The sequence below is a fragment of the Melitaea cinxia genome, chromosome 17, assembly GCF_905220565.1.
Source record: "Melitaea cinxia chromosome 17, ilMelCinx1.1, whole genome shotgun sequence".
NCBI classification, from domain to species: domain Eukaryota; kingdom Metazoa; phylum Arthropoda; class Insecta; order Lepidoptera; family Nymphalidae; genus Melitaea; species Melitaea cinxia.
Window position 1 is genome coordinate 11,972,273 of NC_059410.1, and position 24,803 is coordinate 11,997,075.

A 24,803-nucleotide genomic window follows, 5' to 3' on the forward strand; every position below is an offset into this window, starting at 1 on the left:
AGTATAGATAGATTATCATATACTTACCTTAGTAATCTACATACTTGTAAAAAGATACTTACCGAAACTTACCTTTGTGAAATCACAGATGTCTACGCTGTACTTAATAATCCCTCCTGTGAAGTAGAAATTATCACCCAAGCCTTGTCATCAATTCCTGAAAATTGCCCTTATAATTTTATCTTTGGAGATGTAGATATTTGGCACAGATTAAACAATAATAAATGGGTATTTGTCCAAACAAAACCCTCAAAACTATCTATAGAATGTGATCACAATATATTTGAATTTGTAATATCCGGTACAGGTATCCTTAATATTCCTTCTCAATGTACAGCCTTCTTTAAGAATCTAAAATTAGTTGCAAAAACATATCCAAAAATTAATGTTCCCTCTATATCCTCAGACTTTAATATAATTAATGATAGTTGTTGTAGTTTTAATCGGCTTAAGAAAATAAATATTGATATACCAACTCCTAAAATTAAAAGTGTTAGTCTAGATAATTTAAAAACTTTTAAAATTGTATCCGATGAAATAATTGATAACTTGAAAGTTGTTGAAAAACCTAGCAACTTTAATAATCATGTAAGTTTTCCTATTATTAGTATATTATCTTTAATTGTATGTATCTCCTTAGTTTTAAGCTATTTTTGTAAAAGGGGCAAGTGTTCTAAAAAGCTCGTGGTTAATCCTATAACAGAGAATATTACAGATAACGATAATCCTGATATTGAACTTAGACCAGTTTCAACTATTCCGCGTTTACGTACTGAATAATTACTACCGGAAACTTACATTTTCCGTAAGTTTCCCTCTTAACCGGGGGGCTGTTATATACGTGTTATGTATGTAATAACCCTTACACTGGTGCCTCGTAAGCACTTTGAATTGAAGCTTATTAATCTCGAGTCTTCAGGGCTCAGTCTCCAGTCAACATCGGGTCAGACCACTTGCCTTTTCTATTTCCACTGTTTCAAAATAATAAAGTGACCCTTTTTCTAAATCAAGTTCATATTTCCTTTTATCCCTTTTTTAAAAAGGCTCAAATAGAAAGTCGTATAACAGAGCGATCGCTTGCGACGCCCACGGGCCTTAGGTGGTGATACAGATAAAGACAGAACCAAATAGAATATTGGCTTTATTCAACAATAAAATAAGACATAGTAAATAATTAGGTATTGATATTTTGACAGAATGACACTGATGATAATATCATAGTATTATCTAATATCATAAAGAAGGTAATTAAATAACATGTAACCTTCATGCTAAACAAGGAGATCACATCAGGTGGAACGATAGAAAGGGCGTAAAATCGTTATGGTCGCACTGTGGAACGCACCCAATGTGACTAGTTTTTGCTGTTTGTTTCTCTATGGTTCTTTACTTCTTTGGGCGCGTTCCACCTAAATCCCACAACGCCAACACCCACGACCGCTGAAATTGCCGTTCCACTAACACAAAAAACGCCACGGGCGTTGTGGGTGTATTTTATAAGTGGAACGCTTATTTGGCAAATTGGGTGCTGTCAGGTGAACAGTGTGCTCACAATATGGCGGCATGGTGAAAACATGCAGCTGTGGGGGTTGTAAGTGAATATTTCACATGGATTGGAGTTATACTTAATTTAAGATGGATTCCCAGGAATTGATCCTTGCGTTTTTGCCAAATCGAATAAGAGATAAAATTCACAATTTGACATTGACAGTTTGACATTGACGTTTTGATAAAAACCAATTTTGACCTACCTACCTATATTTTGTGAGCGAAGTGGGTTGCGATGCGGTCGCAAAAAGCGACGTCACCTATGACGTCGAGCATCCGCTCGTGACGACGGCGGACCTTAGGTGGAACGACAGAATGGTCGCCGCGATCGTTGCGAACGCTTAGTGGAACGCAGCCTTTGTATTGCGTCGTGACAGGTATTTACGAGAAACTTGCTAAAGTCAAAACTGACGTTGTCTCTGTCGGTACCTACTCGTTATATAGTGGCTAAAAACATTAATTGGTATATTTAAAAATAAAAGTTCTGTTTAACTTTACTTTGATTATTTAGTAACTCAAAATGACTGTAGGTAAGTTGATATATAATAATTAAAAAAAAAAACCTAAATAATATTAAAGTGATTTAAAACTGTGCAATAACCGAGAAATGCAACTTATTCTTATAGAAATATTTTTAACAAGTGAACAGTGAACACTGCTTTTGCTGCTGTTGATTTAAAACGATAACTATCAATAAAGACTGTAGTAATGTAAACGTATATGTATGTAGGTATATGGAAATGTGATTTTATAAATAAATGTTTTAGTTCAACAGATGTAATACTGACATTGAATTGCGGAAAAAAACATAAAACCTTTTATATTTAGCTGTAGGTGATTTATAGTTAGCTTCAATTAAAAAATTAAAACTTTTTTTTTAGTTAAATTCATTCATTACTTTAGTCTGTGGCATGTCTTATTATTTATCCGTAATCATAAAATAGAATAAGTATTGAATGTTTTTTTTTTTGTATCACTTTAAATTAATTTTAAATTTTGCTATTAACATAAATAAGTCTAGTTCATGTTGGGCAAAGCGCTGTAGTTTCATTGTTATGCAAATTACCTACTTAAAATAATTATAATATTAAGTGAAAATATATTTAAAAATATGATTGCTTAGTGTGTTTTTCTAGAAATACATTTCAGATTTATTTATTTTTGAGGATTAGAAGATATTTTCTATAAATAATAAAATTTGTTTTGATGACAATTTGTAGGTAATGCTAACTAGTTGTGGCATAGCCGGTTATATAAACTTCATTGCTATAGTCTTTCTAAAATAGTTTTTGAAATGAAATAGGGGTTGATGTTAGGAGCTAGGAATTTAGTTGAAACAAACAAACTATTCTTCTTTATTACATTAGTCACAAGAGAAGCACTCACGAGGTGGGAAACGGACTTTGAGGTTAGGCTTTGTGTAGCATGACATCAAAAGCAAAGTTGTGTAATAGAAAACATACCAGCCTAGCACGACAACGCTCTGGCTTTTCTTTTTTACTTGCTATGTATGTTTTTATTTTTATTTAAACTTTTGTCACTTAATTTTTTTTGTTATTTAAATTTATATAAAAAGGATTTGAATGGCATATAAATTCAAAAATGATAGTTGATTATGCAAAAAATTCCATTAACTCCCATCTCAATAAATTTAATAATACCGGTGATAAACACTGATAACAGCTTAAGTAATGTAACAAAGTCGAAAGTACACTTTGTAATGAATGAAATTACTATTTTATCAATAATTTGATAAATACACATAGCATTAAATATTAATTAGAATGCTTAGGAACTTTTTTAGTTTCAATCTTTTTGACAAAACATTTTAAAAAATTGAGTATATCAATTGATATCATTAAATAGTAATAAATATTATTTTTGTGATTGAGAGTAATTTAAGCTGCTCATTTATGACTGTTTGCAATCTGATATGAGGTTATTTTTGTTGAAATAATTGTTTATAGACTAGCTTTCCATATTTACTGTTGGTCTTTTTGATTAATGAAATATCCTTTTATATTGCAGGCAAAATAGTTAATTTATTATTAAGACATTAGTATTATTATTTTTATTAATGTAATTTCGTCATTTCCACTTTTTAATGGTTAATGATATCAGTTATTTACCTTTAATCTGTTTTTAATGTCTGTATGTCATAAAAATTTATACATATTATATTTAAATGAATAACTTGAACTGAATGTAAAAAAAGGTTGAGATCAACAAGATAGATTAACACAAGTTATAGATAGCTTTTATAATAAAAAGAGGTGTACTTAGAACGAAATATTTTTTTTCTATAAGTATGTAAAAAAATATCTTTTGTTGCAGGGATGTTATCGAACAACAAACAGAAACCAGTAAATATTCCAGAGGTAAGGTTTATCGCCTACTATGTACAATCCCGGAAAGTAATTTATGGGGTTGGGGGGAAAGAGGGGGTTGGGGGGAGGGGAGGCGGGTGGGTTTTCACCCCTCCGGCAGACTATTTTCGTGTAAACCCCGTTGTAGTGTAACACCCTCCTCCCCCTCCCCCAACCCCCCTTTTCCCCCCCAACCCCATAAATTACTTTCCGGGATTGTACATAATTACCTCTACATTATATTTATTCTTAGTGCTCAATGAAACAATTTTAAATGCTTCGCACAGAAACACTCTATAGTAGGATGAGACTACTGTATCAGAGGTCCAGAACCACACACAACACAAATTCAAAGACTAGAAAATATCTGTACAGCTTATAAAATATTTGTCTCTAACCACTGTGTCGATTTGATGTCATGTATACACAAATAATAATTGTGTTTGCTAGCAAACGAAAAATACCGAAAATCTACATCGTCAATTACATCGGCAAGTACCAACGTAGGTAGACGAACACAATGAACAACGCACTAGTCGCCACTACGATTTTCGAAGGTTCCCCTCGATTTCTTTGGGATACCATCATCAAATCTTGGTTTCCTTATCATGTTACCACCCTTAGGATATCTCCTTTCTAACAAAAAAGAATCATCAAAATCGGTTCATAAACGACGTAGTTATCCGCGAACACACAAAACGATTAAAAAAGCGAAAGTTCATGAAACTTATTACCATATCATGAATTTAAATAATGTTACATAGTAAAAAGAAATATTATAACCTAATAAGAATGAGTTCAAACTATTTTTAAGTAATGTTAAGAATCTACTCGGATACAATGAATAAAGCATATTGTATGTATTTACACTTAATACCTATTTTAATTACTTCTAAAAAGAGGATTTGTTCTCACAGATTTATACGTTGAATCTGATACAATCAAATAATTTGAATAATTTTTTTTTACCACATTATATTGTCATTTACATATTCGAATAATAATAACAAGTCATTATATTGATGAGAACTTGAACTTACATTGTTATAAATTACCTATTTACAAAAAATAAAAATCGTACATATTAAAAATAGCATGGTGACGTCTCCTGTCAAAGATTTTCATTGTAATATGAAACTTTGAATAGTTACGGGTCTCTGTAAAGAACTCACTATAGACGGCGCCACGGTTCGCTTAAACCGAAAATAAAAATCATCATATCAAAAATTTCAATCTAGCGGGTACATCGTTCCATAGCTTAATTGGCTAGAGCGCCGACACGGTCAGTCGGAGATGCGGGTTCGAACCCCGCTGAAGCGGTCAATTTTTGATATTTAGAATTTCTAATGTGTGGGTAACACAAAAATAAAAATCGTATATATTAAATGATACTAAAATATCACGAAATTTGTAGATCGTCCAAAAGGCACACAATACATTCAACAGTGGTAAAACAAAACCTTTAGAATGGAGGAAGAGGCAATTGCAAAATTTGTTGAAGATGTACGAAGAGAACAAGAACCTTATGATCGACGCCCTTGCAAAGGATCTCAGGCGCTGCAAGATGGAGGCGATCCTTCTTGAGGTCGACTACCTGATCAATGATCTTACCAACACGCTGAATAACTTTGATGAATGGACCAAACCTGAACGGGTAAGTAATAAATACATAAATATTTTCTATATTCCAAAGCGAAAAAAAATACTGCAAATAAACGTACGGTTCGCCTCATCATCATCATCATCACCATCATCATCATCATCATTTCAGTCTATCACAGTCCACTGCTGGACATAGGCCTACACAAGTTCACGCCAAAAATGGTGTGAACTCATGTGTGTTGCCCATAGTCACCACGTTGGGCAGGCGGGTTGGTGACCGCAGAGCTGACTTTGTCGCACCGAAGACCTTTGGTTCGCCTAATGGTAAACAATTATTGTTGCCTGTAAGCACCAGGAGTTGCGTTGCGAGCCATCCCAGAAGATCTGGCTACCTTACCATAGGAATACAACACTATATGACAGCATTGTTTATCTGTGATATTCAATAAGAATTAGGTACTTCCCCAGAACAAGATATATATCCTGCAAATACCATACTTCAAAAAAAATTGTGGTAGAGTTGACTCTCTTAGAGAAAAATCCGATTTATGTACATATTATTGTTTTGTATAAATACTCAAAATGAATGCCAAAAAAAACAAAGCGTGCATAACTTAATCACACTGCTGTGTAATCCTGACAGTAAACTAAAATATTCTTTGATACTTTCGATAGAATCGATAAAATAAGTTATTTTTAATGATGACTCACCTTTAAAATTAAATTGGGCAAGTTATGTTAGGTACCTACATCCCGTTTCAATAGACAGTTTCTTTTGTACGTCAAGTTAAATAAAAATAAGTAAATATAACATTAATAATTTGTTATTCGAATACTTCATTTTTCCGGTACAATAAAGCCTTGTTCGATTTTACAAATTAGCGCTAATTATTTAAAATAATATTAAGGAATTGTTTTTTTTTCGCATTACAAAGTGCATTAAACTTTGTTGTAATGATACGAGGGTCATTTGAAAAGTTAGCCTAATATGGTTAAAGTCATTGGTTTTTTTTATAACTACCCTAATTTTTTTAGTTACATTATTTAGCAACAAGTATGCACAGTTTAGTTTATTCACAGTAACTCATTGTTCGTTTACACGTGATACCGTAAGTCAGAGCTATTTCTGAAAATGGATAAAATTAAACATCGTGCAGTGATAAAGTACCTGAATTTGAAAGGTTTAACTCTAAAAGCTATACATGAAGACATGTCTGCTACTTTGGATGAATCCGCTCCTTTGTATACGACTGTTAAAAACTGGGTGGCAGAGTTTAAACGTGGTCGTGAGACCATTCAAGATGAGCCCCGTAGTGGCCGGGCTTCGACTACTTCCACTGATCAAAACAAAGAAAAAATCTGTGATTTAATTTTATCTGATCGAAGATTGACTGTCGAGGAGATAGCTAAGACTGTAGGCATCTCATCTGAGCGAACACATCATAAATAATTACTACTGAACTTGGATTATCTAAGGTGTCTGCGCGGTGGGTACCGCGACTGCTTTCAATGGAACAAAAACGCAACCGACTCACAACTGCTCGCGACTGTTTAGAGTTATATGAAGCTGATCCAATAGAATTTGTTGAAAGATTTGTAACCATGAATGAAACCTTTCATCAGTACAATGCGCACGTTCACACCTCTGTGCAATCCATGACAGAAATCCATCAATGTGGCTTCGCATTGTTACCTTATCCCCCATATTCACCGGATTTAGCACCGTCTGACTTTTATCTGTTCCCAAACCTGAAAATTTTTTTAGGTGGTAAACATTTTTTTACAAATGAAGAGGTCATAGCCGCCGTGGACGCTTATTTTGAGGAGTTAGACGAAGATTTTTTTAAAACGAGTATCGAAGCCTTACCGGGTCGATGGAAAAAGTGTTTTGTGCTCGGAGGAGAGTATGTTGAAAAATAAAAATAAACTTAAAATCGTGTGGTTTCATTAAGTGTGTTAAGCTAAGAACTTTTCAAATCGAGGGAGGTTTCAACGAGGGTCTCGTATTAGAACTACGAATATATATTATATAAACAAAATGACAGATTTACTAGTTTAAATAAAAATATATTTTGATAGTTTACATAATAATATCGGGACAAAAAGTAGTCAGTAAGTCTGTTCTGAATATCCAGCTATCTATCTACCAATTTTATAAATATTACTTTATGCGTGTAAGAGTAACAAACATTCATCCATCCATCGTCACAGACTTTTTTTTATATAACAAGGTCGGCAAACAAGCGTACAAATCACCTGATGGTAAGCGATTACCGTAGCTTATAGACGTCTAAAACACCAGAAGCGTCAAACACTCGAAGCAGCGTTGCCGACCCTATCCCCTTTTCCCCCCAGGAGCTCTGGTCACCCCAACCAGTGGTGTAGCGAGGGGCAGGTAGGGAGGGGGGGGCAAGATACCCCGGCTACTCACAAAGGGGCGCCAAATGGCCCGCAAAACAAAAAATTGCTGGACATGTTATATGGTTTTCGAATAGGGGTGGGGGGCAAAAAAGGTATTATGTCCCGGGCGCGAGTTAATCTCGCTACGCCATTGTCACCAACACAGCAGTGCTTGAAAACAGTGTTACTTAGCTGTGATCTTCTGTGTAAGGTCGAGGTTCTAACCCAGTTGGGCTGCTCCATATTTTGAGCAGGAAATTTCCTGTTGTACCCTAACTCAGTTGATATTAGCTCGGTTTTCCTATTATTAATTTAATTCAATTGTTGTATTTCAGAAAGCATTAATCACTTAGCTCGAATCCATAAAAGGTATAAACGTACGTTTATAAATAATCAATGCTTTAAATTCGTAATCACTTTATTTTTTATTCTACAAATATATTATTTACAGTACCTACTATGGAAAAGTATTCATGATTAAACATTGTATTGTGTTGTACCAATCATTTGGCTTAAATCCAACTGTAGTGAGGCATCGAGTATGTGTGTTTTAATCATCAATGCGTTACATTGGTAATCACTTGAAGGACTAGAATTGAAAGTTTTTATTCGTGATATTATAACATTTCATTTGTTGAATCTACACAGTTACTTCTATTACGATTAATGAACAAAAAGTTCAAAGTATCGTTAGGATTCTAATAGAGATTGACTACACTTAAAAGTATGCTCAGGTGTAACATAGATTTTTTTTTAACAGTGATTAATTTATATATATATATATATATATATATATATATATATATATATATATATATATATATTTTTTTTTTTTTTTTTTTTGGATATGACATTACATTAGACTTGGTTGGGAAAGAACAAAGTTGATTCCAATTCTCCGCAGAAAAATCTGAATATTACCTCTAGGAGTATATAATTTTTAAGGTGTTTATAATAATATATATTATATATATTTAATAAAATACGTTCCGGTACTTAAACTTCACACAATTCAATGTTATTGAAATGTTCAAAGGTCAAGAGATAAGTTAATTTAACTTCGTTTGTAGCATGAAATGAATATTATTCATTGTAAATACTTTTATGCACTTGATTTAAAATGATTTATACATTTCTCTCCCTTTTTATTTAAAAGTTTTTATGTACTAACCTTAGAAACAAAGTTAATACGAATAATTTCTTTGTCAAACATTTGTTTGTCTTCAGATTCTGTTTCAATATGGACACATATTTTTGTGGTGTACACCTTAGAACTCTAATTACTGTTTGTTTATTATATTTCTAGTCTAAACACTCATAACTGTGTTAGTTATAGCGTGTGTAGTATAGCCTATAAGCATCCACGATAACACATTTAAAGTAAAAAGAATTCGGATTGCTATATAGAAAGAAAATTGGAACATTTGTAAGTTTCTTATATAACTATTCCAGTTACCCTGTCTCGATATGGAATTCTCTTAAGTTAATCCTTATTTGAGTTTAAGTTATATATTTTAGTTTTCTTTAATAACATAATAACTATATTTTTAATATACATACACGGTCCTCTGTTGCTAAAATAAGCAACTCAATGCGTGTGTTTTAGGTAACATCCGACTAATAAAGATACAGTTCTTCGATTAAAAAAAATACAAATAAATAATACGTATATTGAACTCAGAATCGAGACGGAAATCGAACCTACAATGGTCGGAGCAGAAAACAGGTCATTTCCTTAAGTTGTCTGAAATAAGTGGCCAATTAGCCATAAAATTAGCTATTGTACCACATAAACTATATCTATATTTAAGCTGTGTCTCAATGCATTTGTAGTGTACAATAAATTATTTCAATACTTTATTTTAAAAAAGGAGTGTTAGTCTGGAGTAACAAACAACCACCAATTCTAACAAAACATCGAACTTATAATACAGTTATATTAATGGGAATAGAGCATCCATGACTTATAAATTATAAGGTTCTCGTTGGATCTAAAAAAAGGCCATTACACTAGACTCAATAGAGTATATTTTCTTGTTAGTTTTTTCCATAACTATACAATATACTGACATTGCCATGACTGTGTACTTCACAGCTATTTACCTTATTTGTAGTGCAAAGTGCATTATGTAGAAAAAAAACATAGAAAAAAAGACCTTAATTACCTTTATTTTAATGCAAATAATACTATGCGTCATACATTTTATATACAACAATATATGTATATATTATATAGTTTCTATTATCTATTACAGCCACCAAAGGGAATAGTTAACGTATTAGATGACGTAGTGATATACAATGACCCTTACGGAGTTTGTCTCGTAATCGGTGCGTGGAACTATCCCCTGCAACTTCTTTTACTGCCCATGGCCGGTGCCATTGCTGCAGGAAACGTGGTCATCATCAAACCCAGCGAACTGGCGGAAGCATGTGCTCAGTTCATCGTCGAAGTACTTCCTAAATATTTGGATAATGTGAGTAGAACTTATGTACTTTCATCCAAATAGTTTTTTTTTTTTTGTTCTAGAATGTTCTAATGAAATCTGTTATTATGTTGTCATATACTTATGTTATGATACTTTTATAAGTGACTGCTATTTATATATAATTAAGACTCATTTATTTGTGTTATAATTATATATTGTTTTTGTCCTTGATGTAAATTAAAAATACTTAACGATAAGTGAGTAATACTTAATTACCTTGCTTATAGATGAATTACTTAACACTTAAAAATAAGTCAAGTAATCCCTGACCTTATGCAAATAAAATAACAACCGTCAATTATGAATATTCATCTTTTAAAATTTCGACCATATGGTCTAAGATCTGAAACCTCGATTAATTTCGACTAAGTCGATTCACCGAGCTAATAATAGAATGAAACATACTTTATTATAGATTTAGTATATTAGATACATATTAAAAATGGGTTGCCTAAAAAATCCTTGACTGACTATATTTAATTATTTTTTAAAATATTATTTTTGACGGAATTCCTGTATAATTCAAACGAACCTTTGCTATACCATAATTGATATGTAACGTAAAACTCATGGAAAAAAAGTCGCTACAAAAATGTTAATTTCGTCAAAAGAAGGATTAAAAGGCGACTTCCAACCATTTTAGGCTGTATTGTCATTATCAACTTTGTGTGATATTAATCAAGTTAGACCTAAGTTGTAAAAAACTCGAATAGGTAAACCAGAATTTTACGTTTCTAAACTCTTATTAAAATTTTGATACATCTCAGAAATACTTAACTAGATCCACTTTGCGGTTTTATCTGCATTGAACATTACCAACATTTCACAAAATTATTAAAATCGATTCTAGATTTACAGATTAAGAAACAAGTCAACTCAATTACCAAACCATTTTAACTTATAAAAATATGATTTTCTTTTTATATTTTACAGGAAGCAGTTATCATTGTAGAGGGCGGTCCAGAAGAGACCACAGAACTTCTGAAACAGAAGTTCGACTATATCTTCTATACTGGAGGCACAAATGTCGGAAAGATAGTGTACGCCGCGGCCGTTAAGAATCTCACTCCAGTCACACTAGAATTAGGAGGAAAGAGGTAAGATCTGATGTACTAACTAGCTTCAGTCATCTTCTGCAAAATTGTTAAAGCTTGAAATACTTTTAAATCCAGAAATGCAAAATTCACGTCACAACTTAATCTACAGCTTTAGTAGCTTAGCTTACTCTGTTGTAGCAGTAGCCTATGTTACTTTTGAAAAATGTAAGTTTTTGACAAAATAGAAATTATTTAAGTAGTTTGAGATTATCGGGCTTGAACAAAAAGGAATTTGTCTCTCTTTAGTGTTTAGTACATTTACTTTTATTTATCGAAATGATATCAATTTATTTATCAACATCTACTTAGAAACACAATGTCACTTACACTGACTACTTAATTATTAATAAGAACTTATAAACTACAATAAATCGATAAAAAGAAACAAAAACTACCCACAATATAAAGGTTTTTAGAATGTATTTTCTATCTTTGATATAGCCATATGTACATGTAGATAGATAGCTTTATTTTCATGTAGGAGTCTGCTGTTTTTTACAAGGTTGAAAACTTGATGAAATAAGATTATCCATTAATATTTATAAAATTTTGCTTATGTACTCTTATTGTCAAACATGTTAATTATACTGACAGGATAAATGTAATATGATAAAAAAATAATTTTGGCAAAGTTTATGGATGATACCTTTATGGTTTCTAATCTTTTTAACGAGTAATTCGACACTTATCTCACCTAATATGATAACAAGAACGTTTCCAACGTGATAAATATGTCATAACAAAGTTTTTTAATAAATAGACACCGACTTTACCACCACGCAGTTCACTAACCCGCCTGCCCAGCGTGGTGAGTATGGGTAACTCACATGAGTTCACACCATTTTTGGCGTGAACTTGTGGAGGCCTATGTCCAGCAGTGGACTGTGATAGGCTGAAATGATGATGATGATGATGATGATGATGATGATGATGATGATGATGATGATGAACTTTAAGAAATACATATTTAATCATTTCTATTTTTTTTTTTAATTGAGTAATATTTATGCCAAACCTGTTTTTTATTCACTTAGTCATTCGCTAGTCGTTAGATCGTTAGACATCATTAGTTATTTGTTACGCTATAAAATGGTATTGTGATATTATATAGCCTTTTATCTCGCCTATCTAACAGATATCCTAAAGGGGAAAAAAAGTAAAGCCTTTTTTTGGTATCGCAGGGGAACTCATTTACATTACTGTTAATTTTATAAACTTATTCAAATAGTCGTAACTCATCAAATCTTCATATTAGTAATATTAGTGATCCTTTTTTATATTTATTGGTCGTATTTTTAAAGTACGGTTGCAGCTAAAAGGATTTCTTAATACTTTAAAAAATATTTATCATATATGCCTTTTATAGGGGTTATCTATATAATACGCTAAAATTTTATATCCGTGGATAAGTTGTAAAGCATATTTAGAGACCCATTTTCGAGTAATCTCTACATATTTTTATTGTTGTTTTCAATCATTCACTTTAAGTTTAAATTTATTGAATATTTCAGTCCAGTTTACATAGACAGCTCGGTGGATATGGAAATAACTGTAAAACGTGTACTCTGGGGTAAATTCATCAATGTCGGTCAAACTTGCATTGCTCCGGACTACATTCTATGCTCTAAGGAAGTACAAGACAAGTTTGTTGAGATAGCTAAGAAAGTTTTGAAAGAATGGTATGGAGAGGACCCCCAGAAGTCGCCTGATCTATGCAGAATCATTAATAGTAGGCATTTCAGGTAGGTTTACTAATAATTTAGCATATTAATTCAATGACTGGTGTTGATAACATTTTGTATTGTTGATTTTCTTAGGATAGATAAAATACATTGTATATTGTCGAGTTATAAAATAAGTAACTAAGTAAAAAATAATGTGTACAAATTTTGAATGTCATATTAATTTAGATTAGGCAGGTACCTAATCGGCAATTCTAGTACGAAGACTGAAATTGTCTCATAATTAATTGTATACCTTTTAGACAGGGAACGCAACTTAATCGGCTTTACACTGTGTAACAGCTCTTTAATAGATTTATTTTCTTATTTCATACCTACTTTGGTCTTTCCAGCCGTCTCCAAGCGTTAGTAGACGCGAGTAAAGACAAAATCGCTATCGGCGGTCGCTACGACGCCCAGGATCGTTTTATAGCTCCTACTATTTTAACGAACGTTACTGGCAGCGATAAAATAATGGAAGACGAGATTTTCGGACCTATTCTACCGATAGTTCCGATTGAAAACGCTTATGAAGCCATTAAATTCATAAATGCAAGGTAAGCTTTATTATCAAGAATTATTAATAACATTTGGCAGTCATCCATTTTTTTTAACTGGCAATAATTTTAATAAACCTCATTTTGAGTTAACTTAATCATAAAGTTTAAAAGAGCTTAATATAAATTGATATGAGAAATGATGTAACTCAAAATGATTTTTAAGTTTTATAAATTCTAGAAAGTAACTAATATTACAAAAGATTAGCATCGCATTGGTTTTCATTTTAAAACCCACCTTATACGTGAGACAGATAAGGTTCATTTTATAGAAATTCGTTGGTTTTTTAATAAATAAATACACCTAATAATTGGGTATACCACTACATGGGTTGTTGTTCCATAAAAAGGAAAGGAGTATTTATGTGTGATGTTTGTGAAAATATTGACATATTTTGTGGCAGTTTTATTGTGTGTGACATTTTATTTATATTTATACACAAATATGGCATATATGTAGTATATGTGTGTAAAATGTGTAATTGTTTTTTATTGCGAGTGTGTGCTTTTAAGTAAACAATTTGGATTGTTTGATTCACATTGATCTAATAATGTATTGTAAAATAAAACAATTATTTCCCAATATTTTTACATTAATATTAGTTAAAAATTCATTAGGTTTAAAGAAAATTTTACAATAAATATTGGATCAATGTGCCACGAATATAACGGGAAATTCATTTATAAATCGTTTAACACCACTGGAATTAACAAAATTATGTAACGAAAAAAAAAAATTGTGATATAATAAAAATAAAACGTTACATAGTTTTATCATGCTAGTGACAAGGGCGGGTGGACCGTTTCAGGGAGCATCCGTTAGTACTTTACCTCTTCAGCAAGCAAGGAAAAATACAAACGCTGTTTACTGAACAAACGCGCTCGGGCAGCCTCTGTGTGAACGATACGATCATGTTTTACGGCGGTAAGAGAGAGAGATAGGCTAGAAAGGCGTACTTTGCACATTCTTGCGGACATGGTGAATTTTAAAATAGTAATATGCAAGTAACTGTCGGATATGCGGGCAAAACCTTGAGAACATTTTACTATTTAATTGTTACAGATAAATAATATTTGTAGGCAGATGAATATAGAACCTCTTTCCTTTTTAATTCCTTATAATAAAAATGATAACATAAAATTTTTATATTTTTTCAAAAGAAAACTCATTGACAGTGAAATTTGAAAAATAGTCCCCAAAGATCAATAAATCTATCATATTTTAGTAGTAAAAGATGTCAAATCTAAAAGCTCCTCCTTTTTGAAATTGAATAAAAATTCCGTATTCGATAAGATTTTTTTTAATATTAATTTTAGAGCAATTTTAATACATTAAAAAATAAATAAATAATATTTAAAAAATATTCCTAATTAAAATTATATGTATGCTTCCTGTAAAATATATCACTTTAAATGAAGTCTTTAAATGAGTCTAGTGGACGATATTTATATAAAACAATACTTCTGAAATAATAATTGGTGTGAAATCTCAGCAGTACAATAACAAATTGTTCATGCAAGAACATGCAAAATTTGAGCCTTTACTGTCTTTGTTATATAGCACTGTAAATATGTGATTAATTGGTTTGGTGTAGTGGGTTCATTCAGTTATTATGTTTGGAACTGAATCATTTTGGTATTAGGTCTTCTAATTACTCATTAACATAAAACATTGCTTATTGTATACTAGTCTCATAGACAAAAAAGGTGCTTTTACATTTATCTTCCAAAAATGTTTTAGACTAGTATACAAAATGCTTAGCTTGCTATAGTTTTAAGACATTTTACGGTTTTTTCGTTTTGCATACGGTGGTGGTAAATATCAAGGGTTCTGCGCATGTTCGGTGATGGCAACACTATCACTACATTTTTAACAAACTATTCTCGAGACTATTTTCTAAGCCTTTGTCGAAAATTCTTCTTTTTTTTTAATTATTTAAAATAATGTTCCTTCTAAAATGATTTTATTAATAAAGATATTCTTCGTAGTAAATAACGGTGGTGGTATGTGTCACATAGGGAAAAGCCCTTGGTGCTGTACGTGTTCAGCACGAACAACGAGGTGATAAAGAACATTGTCGAGAATACGAGCAGCGGCGGCATGTGCGTTAACGATACTGTCATGCAAATGGGAGGTATGGGATATTGATATAACTACCTGACATGTGACGTCACCCGTCCTACGATTGACATATCGAGGTAGGGCACAGCAGGATATATCCTGCTTAAAATCTTGGAGCAGCCCGACTTGGGAAGTCCTCAGTCTATTACAATGTCACAGCTAAATAACACAACTCTCAAGTAGTATTGTATTCCTGTGGTAAGGTGGCCAGAGCTCCTGGGGAGGGTCGGGGGTGAGGTCGGCAACGCGTTTGGGATGCTTATGGTGTTGCAGACGTCTATAGGCTACAGTGACCGCTTAAAGTCAGGTGGACTATACGCCCGATTGCCAACCTAGTCGTATAAAAAAAACGTTCTTCACACGCGTGACGTCACCTACCTCGCGTTCTAAAATCTAAATTCAATCAATCTAATTTCATAAATTTTCTGTGGTATTAAATAAAACGACGTGAGGAAAGGCGTCGTATTTGAATACCTCAGAATCTTTAGATTTTTATTTAGAAATTAGATTAATTATTCTATTATCTTTTGATGATGTTTTTTTACCCATAGTCATGATACACTTACATTTACAAATACATATACATACAAACATAGTCGTGGTACCTAGAAACCTTTCCACCTTTTGCATAAGTTTGTTTTTAATTATTAACAGTAAAAGTTAGGGTGTGCTCACACCGTTGTTGAATAATCTGTTCTCTGCTTTTTTATTGCTTTTTTTTTCTTTGCTGTAAATACTTTTATAAAACTAAAGTTACTTTGTAAGTTCCTAATAATATAGTATAATAACTAAGCATGCACAATAACACTTGTACAAATATATCTGCGTATTGCTGGATGTAAGCCTTAGTTGGCCACAAGTTATTTATATTGAAACAAATTTTGTACACTAACGTTAATATTTTTAATCTCTGCTATAAAATATTTTATTCGTCACATTTTAACAAAATTGGTCATGTTTTTAATAGCCGTTTATAGAAATAAAATAAAATTGATACAATGCATTAAATCATGTTTCAAAAGAAAACTTGTTTGGGTCACAACGACATAAGTCCAATACAACAATTATGTTAATGGAAAATATATTAATTAAAGTCTTAGCTACTAATTTATTTCGATTTATTTTACCTTATCTTTATTTATATCGCTTTATTGTTATTTTTTTAATTAATATTTTTTTTATGAAAATTAAACTTATAACCATTATAATAAAGTCAACAATTATAGTTGAAACACTCCCGTTCGGCGGGGTCGGTAACAGCGGAATGGGAGCGTATCACGGAAAGAAGTCCTTCGACACGTTTACGCACAAGAAGAGTTGCTTGATACGAAACTTCGCGGGCATCGGAGAGAAGCTTGCTTCGTAAGTTGTCATCAGACATCTTTCTCCAACTAAAATTTATTATCTCCTCATAAAATATAGAACATTTTTCTTATAAAATGTATATAATCTTATATATGAAATTTTCGTGTCACAATGTTAGTTAAAATACTCCTCGGTAACGGTTGGACAGATTTTTATGAAATTTTGTTTGCATATCGGGTAGGTCTGAGAATCAGCCAACATTATTTTTCATACCCCTAAGTTATAAGGGGATTAAGGAGGTTAATAACATATATGGTAAAACAACGTTTGCGGGGTCACCTAGTATCTTATAAATTCTCTAAATGCCCCTAAAATGTCCTACACCCCCCTAAAATGTTTTACCTCCTTATTTTATTTCTGTTATAAACCTTTATTGTACTTCTGTTTCTATTTAGTTGTCTTATTGTATGTTACTGAGAAATAGTCTGTATTATATTTGGTTTAATCGAATACATGTCGCTTTTATCCACCAGTGTTAGATGATAATGAAGTATAACTAGCAATTATTTCTAGTTCTCGCTACCCTCCGTACTCCGACGGCAAGCTGAAGTTCATCACAACGCTCATGAAGAAGCGCAGTGGACCGTCTCTCAAGTACCTGCCGTATATTCTCGCCTTCGCACTCGGGGCGGGAATTTCTTACGGAATTTTTGCTTGGCAGAAGGTAAAGAAGTAATTTATTTACAATATTTAAACGAAAATGATAATGTATCTCTTGGTGGGAATAATTTAATGTTTTCAGTTAGTAAAGTTTTTACGCAAACAGTACTTTCAGAGGTTTTAAATACACTAATCATAAACATGTATTTATAGCGATTCTTCTAAAACGAATACAATATTACTTGTTTGTTTATATTATTTTTATACAAAAGTAAAATAATTATAGACTGGATTCTATAACTTACGTTATTTTGTATGTAAATGTGTCAAAGAGAATATTGTTTAATTGCAATTTCAAATTTAGTAAAACTATTTAAAAAACTTATTTTAATTATATCTCTCCATTTATTCAGTACTAAATATTAAAATATTTATTAAGTGTATTTTTTAATTCTAATCACTGGTGCACAATTAATTATACCTACACTTAAAAGTGAAAATTATTATTGATAATGTACAAAACAGCACAAAATTTGTTAGTTTTTATATAGTTATTAGTTTTCAGTAGATATATTTTATACTTCTCAGTTTTTACAGTATAATCATGTTTTTCTATATATAGTCTAATTTAGTGTTGCCTTATTTTGTTTCAATGTATTTCTTATTCTAAAAGAATGTGACGTATAAGTGATTTAGTTGTGCATAAAGTTTTTAATATTATTATGCTGTTTTATTAAAATTTTACCATTTCCCTTGAACATTATTTTTCTTTTTACTGTACTACTTTTGTAATGAGGCGTGCCTATTGAATATGTCATTTATAAGTCTATTGAGAACATTAAGTTAGGAAAGTATATCGAAATATTGGAGTAAATAAATAATTGATACAAATACACACAATAAATATTTATATAAATGGTTACTGGACCTTGTAGACTCCATCCATGTAGACTTTCCCATTTATGAATGGATTTGCTGTAACAAAAAATAAAAAATTAAAAGTACACTATTAGCATTTTGTAGATGTATGGTAACATAAATTACATGACTTTCTCAACTTTCTTGCACTATAAGACTTCTGAAAATTAAATAAATTATTTGACTGTTTATCTATCACATATTTTAATATAACTTTAAAAATGTATGTATTTATTTTCTAACAAAAGTTTTATTTTTTACAGGCGGCCTCGGATGAATTATAATCGCCGTGACTATAAACGTGGTGTCACAATTGTGATAAATTGTTACATTTATAACATGTAATTTTTTTTTAAATTAAAGTCTTCAAAATAATTAACAAATAATATACTATCTAGAACAGTACTGTATATGTGAACACATGCAAACAATAGCTCAAATCCCTACCTCACTAATAAAATTATAACATATCTCACATATCACTTAAAATAATTATTACGTAACTATCAAATTATAATCTGACGCACGAAATTAAAACTTCAAAAGAGCGGGAAATTTAAAGCATTTTTGTATGATATAAATGAAAACTGAGGTTGAACCAAAGTGAGTTTGGCTTAATGTTATGTAACAATATCGCCCACAGTAAATAGACATAAAGACTTCAAATTTTCTTTTAAATGTCTATTTAAATACAATTATACAGTTAAATCTTATGGCTTGTTTGCACTAACCTAATAATAACTCATAAATGCCTTATACTTATTTGCATTTTAATAGAATACAGTAAACAGGTAGCAATTTACTCTCAGATACTTTCAAAGGATGCCCGACAGAGAATTGAAGTGTGGTGGACAAAACTTACTAGATAAAAGAGAATGGGTACGCTCTGAAACAAAACGATTTGTTTAATGTAGGTATTGAGCTCAAATCACTAACCTGATGCGAACAAGCCAAGATATAAATGTTTATGTCGCCATGTGATAAGATTTACTTTCACGTGTCAGAAATATGAATTGTTTTTTTAACTTCTTTTTTTATACAAAATATTACTACAAAATATTGATAGCAAGAATATCACAATTAAATAATTTTAATGTGTGCCTTTTAATTAGAAGAGACCTATATTTTTATATAAACTACATTAATAGGGTTAAAATATAAGCAAAGGTGTTTAAGGTGAGAAAATAATTATAAGTAAGTTATTTGCCATACATATATATTATAATTTGTTATATTATATTTTGTGATAATACGGTGAAAGAAATTCTAATTTAAAAGACTGTTACCTTCAATATATTCTTATGTTAATAAATGAAATACAATAAATTTAAAAAAATATTTTTTATTTTGTTGAAACTATATATCTACTACTATCTTAAAAATTAATGTAGAATCTTATAATATATGAAGATTTATACTGTTAAATTTCCTGTAATATTTAAGTATATACATTTTGGGATGTGTGTTAATAAAAAGTAAATAAGAAGTGTGTTTTATTTTCTTTAAACTTCCACAAATCAAAAAGCTTATAAAGCTAGATATCATTAAAGAAATTATACAATCTTGTTTTATTAATTACGTATGTTACTTCACATATGTATTGAGTCTTGAGTCATAGATTAAACTAGCTGTGCCTCCGACTTCGCCCGCGTGGAATCTAAGAAAAAGTTATTGTGGAGTTCGTAGAGTTATAAAATAAATTTCTAATATAAAAGTAGCCTAAGTTACTCCCCATTACATCAGCTATCTGCCAGTGAAAGCCCCGTCAAAATCAGTCAAACTGTTTTGGAGATTAGCCGGAACAAACAGACAGACAGACAAAATTGTTATTTTGGTACATGAATTGGTATTGGTATTGTATACATCCATAAGTATTTAGTGAAAAGCGCTTATTTTAATATTACAGACACTCAAATTTTATTTATTTGTATAGATTAAACTTTTTTATGAAAATGATGAAAACTGTCTTTATAAATCTACAAACTCATTTTAATAAAAAAAAAAACTAATTAGCCCAACTTACAAAGCTTTTAATATGAAACAATCATAATAATATTGTGAACATATTTTATAGATTAATGTTGGTGTGTTTTGTTAATTATGTACTGCTACGAAACTTACCTAATAGTAAATTAGTTTGTTACGGCGACGCGACGTCTATAATTTATGAACGCTTCTGAGCCACTCTGTTGCCGAGCGTTCAAGATCTGTGCCGGTGCCGGTTGAGTGCTATTTAAAGGTGCATTTGAGAAGTATGAATGATGAATGAAAAATGTAATAAGAAATCATAGTCAATCAATCAATCAAGCAATTCAAAAATTTAGTTGTAGCATCTGCCAATGTTTTTATGAAGTTTATGAAATTTTTTCCACAAGGTCATAGCATAAAACAGTTACTTCGCGTCGCTTTGATCATCCTATAAATATGCGCTTTAAAACCTGGCCAATCGAATCAGCATTGTAAAGTCACGAGTCATCTTCTGACTAAAGTACTTTCGGTTTTTAATGTCCTTCCCAAGTAGTTTGAACTAATTATAAGACACATTTATCCTCCTTTATTTGATACTTTATTTTCTCAAAATCCCACGTTCTCAATACTAATCTTCACTTATAGTTTTAGTTAAGTTTTCGTGTATTATAAAGCTATACTGAACATCTACCCTCATCATCCTTATCTTAGTAAGTTTAAAATTATCAGGAACCTTTCCTTGTATATATTACAACCAGTTGTTGAACCGATACCATATATTGAACAACCGGTCTGGTGTAGTGATGCGAGTAGTCTCCTAAAACACCGACGGTTAGCGGGTTCGATTCCCGCTCGCTCGCTCGCTCCTGGTTTTTTTTCTTCATAAATTATGTAATACCATTCACTTCAGTCGCAGTTCACTGTTGGACATAGGCCTCCACAAATTCGCGCCAAAAATGACGTTAACTCATGTGTTTTGCCCATAGTCACCACGCTGGGCAGGTGGGTTGGTGACCGCAGGGCTGACTTTGTCGCACCGAAAACGCCTGCCCGTCGTCGGCCTGTGTAGCGTTAAAAATAATATCTTATTTCATAGTTTATTGTCTTCAACGACACCTTGGGGATTACAATTTTTAATATTACAATTTTTACAACTATTTTGATGCGAGCGTTATTTTGGACACAACGTTTTAGTGAGAGATAACGTTTAAACCTTTAAATATAAATCTAAAGTACACGAATTGAAGCAACCGAGGCAACAAAATACTCGCCGGCTCTATAATTCGAAACATCCTTGCGCCTCGTTGAAAGGTATCTTTCGACCATGGAGTTCCTCGTCCGCTAGAATAGGGCAAAGACGAACCAATGGATGTCGTACACATCCTCTTATCGTATTGACATCAGCAACGCGTGAGATATTATCTGGACCTGGAAACAATCTTTTAACTCGACCAAGTCACCATGCAGCTTAGTGAAGGTACGTGATCCTTTTGGAGAAGAACTAAATCCACGATCTTCAGTTTACCCAAATTGGTATTCCATTTAGTTCTTTACTGTAATTCAGCCACATACCAACCACATACTCCTTCTGCCATCTGTTCAAAAAATGTTGACGTATTTTTTCAAGTCTGTCGTATCTTCGCAAATTTGTTTCCATAATACTGTAATAAAATAGTGACATAAAAAAAAAAAATGTCTAGAGATTTTAACGGTAGTGCGCTTAAGGCTCCTCCAACTAAAAAGTGGCCAGGAGTCAAAGATAGATAATCATCAGGGGAGGACGACAAAGGGTATAAGGGACGACTATTCAAAATTGAATAACGTTATTGAAAGTTTAATTCTCATAATGTCAATAAATTTTGAAACTATATCGTTGTGGGATTGATCGTTGTTTTACATAGGGTACTCAGAATTTGTAACAGTAACTAATACAATAAATGTTAATTATTAACTACAGTAATGTGAGCTCTACTAGTACTTATTATAAACATATCTACTAGTAGAGTGTACTGTAGCGTGGGAAACCAACATTCCTAAAGACCACACAATAAAATTAAATAAATACTAGCGACACGCCCCGGCTTCGCACGGGTGCAATACTGATACTAAATATACTACAGAATGTCTTTATTTATAGTGTGAAGCTAGCTTATAGCATGGTTATTAACATAATAACAACAACATTCAAATATGCGTCGTTAGATTACACGTTAGGTAAAGGTTCACTGCTCGTTCCCCATAGGTGATAGCGTGATATTATGTAGCCTATATGTTGACCCGACTTTTTAATAATATTCGTGCCAAATTTGAAGTAAATCCATGCAGTACTTTTTGAGTTTATCCCGGACATACATACAGACAGACAAAAATTCTAAAAACTATATTTTTGGCTTCGGTGTTGATTGTAGATCACACCCCAAGTATTCTTTAAAAAAAAATATTCAATGTACAGTTTTGACTTTCCTACCATTTTATTATATGTATATAGTTTACGATCTAACTAATGAACTTAACAAAAATGGCTATGTGGTTCATTTATACGAGGTAGAAGGAGGAGCCAGAGGTATTCCAGCAGAATCTCTTTATAATTTTCTGAAAGACCTTAGCCTGTCGAGAACTGCAGTAAGTTCTATTATAGAACGTGTGTCTAAGGCTGCACTAACAGGTTCATATCAAATTTAGCTAGGCAGGGCGGGTAAGTGAGTGAAGGTGCGAATCGGTTTAATTAAACGGTTTTATTTAGCTCACCCCGTTTGTTTTATTTTTTATTATTTTTTATTTATTCTTGGGTCAAATTTAGTAATTCAAATTTCACCCTCTTCCTGTCAACAGATTAATCTGAAATTATGTATACACTTTGGATTTTGGTGACAATACAATTATGTTTATTCATTATCATTATAAATTCAAGATGGCCGCCGCTACAAAATGGCGGATAATTTATGTTTTATTAATCCCATCAATATGGGTATCAAATGAAAGGGCTCAACAAGCAGAATACAATATACTATAAAAAATTGAAATCCAAGATGGCGGCCGCTACAAAATGGCGGATAACGTAGGTTTTATCAATCCCATCAATATGGGTATCAAATGAAAGGGCTCAACAAGCAGAATACAATATACTAAAATTGAAATACAAGATGGCGGCCGCTACAAAATGGCGGATAACGTAGGTTTTATCGATCCCATCAATATGGGTATCAAATGAAAGTGCTCAACCAGTATAATCAATGTACTATATAAAATTAAAATCCAAGATGGCGGCCTCTACAAAATGGCGGATAACTTAGGTTTTATCAATCCCATCAACATGGGTATCAAATGAAAGGTCTCAACAAGTAGAATACAATTTACTATGCAAAATTGAAATCTAAGCTGGCCGCCGCTACCAAATGTCTGATAACAATTTTTTATCAATCCCACCAATATGGGTATCAAATAAAAGGGCTTGACAAGAAGAATACAGTGCACTATACAACCTCAATATTTAAGATGGGCCTTGCAATAATGAAGCACTAAATGAATTAAACAGAATGCGAAATAAAAACTAAAAACTAGAAAATAAAAATAGGTAAAAAAACTTTTTAAGTTAAACGGTTTTATGTTAAACATACATTGCAATGTTTAAGATAAATGTACTAAAAACAAAAAAAATATAAAATAGATACAGTCGTGGGAATTATAAACATATGCATAGACTAGACTAAAATAAAACCGTGGGGCACGTCAATTGTCTACAAATTATCGACTTAATGTGCGATAGAAGAATCATTTAATTCGTCGTTAAAATAGGCAGTTGGCCCGCAGACGGTGAGGATATTACTTACTATTTTCTTGCTCATGGAAATTCCAATAGTTATACACTCCATGTAAATAAAAGAGATGTTTCAACTAGTTTATCGTTGGACATTCACACTGCTGGCTGGCGAGGAATCGTTTCACTGCTCGTAGTTTGTCTTTAATCGACAAAACATATGATAAAAGTACTACTCGCTCACCACTATGAAACCCTAAAACTCGCTTATAATCGAGCTTGCTAGCTTGTTT

General features: G+C 31.9%; 1 protein-coding gene and 1 long non-coding RNA gene across 2 annotated transcripts; one reads left to right on the forward strand and one right to left on the reverse strand.

Annotated features, from left to right (window-relative positions):
• Positions 1-1,954: 1,954 nt before the first annotated feature.
• On the forward strand, positions 1,955-20,271 carry LOC123661925 (aldehyde dehydrogenase, dimeric NADP-preferring). The gene is made up of 11 exons (XM_045596858.1): positions 1,955-2,078; positions 3,883-3,926; positions 5,329-5,568; positions 10,172-10,393; positions 11,339-11,502; positions 13,014-13,244; positions 13,577-13,780; positions 15,800-15,915; positions 17,129-17,264; positions 17,781-17,931; positions 19,049-20,271. Exons 1-11 carry the CDS (start codon positions 2,069-2,071, stop codon positions 19,067-19,069), a joined length of 1,539 nt encoding a protein of 512 aa, XP_045452814.1. The 5' UTR covers positions 1,955-2,068; the 3' UTR covers positions 19,070-20,271.
• LOC123661926 lies at positions 18,759-21,110 on the reverse strand. The gene is made up of 2 exons (XR_006744411.1): positions 20,907-21,110; positions 18,759-18,842 (listed from the first exon to the last, which is right to left on the reverse strand). It is a non-coding gene; the product is annotated as an uncharacterized LOC123661926 (long non-coding RNA).
• Positions 21,111-24,803: the final 3,693 nt, after the last annotated feature.

What these genes read in the sequence shown, in the direction of transcription:
- LOC123661925 (XM_045596858.1), top strand. An exon ending in CTAGAATTAGGAGGAAAGAG is followed by an intron (nt 11,503 to 13,013) that starts GTAAGATCTGAT and finishes TGAATATTTCAG; the next exon opens with TCCAGTTTACATAGACAGCT. An exon ending in ATTAATAGTAGGCATTTCAG is followed by an intron (nt 13,245 to 13,576) that starts GTAGGTTTACTA and finishes TGGTCTTTCCAG; the next exon opens with CCGTCTCCAAGCGTTAGTAG.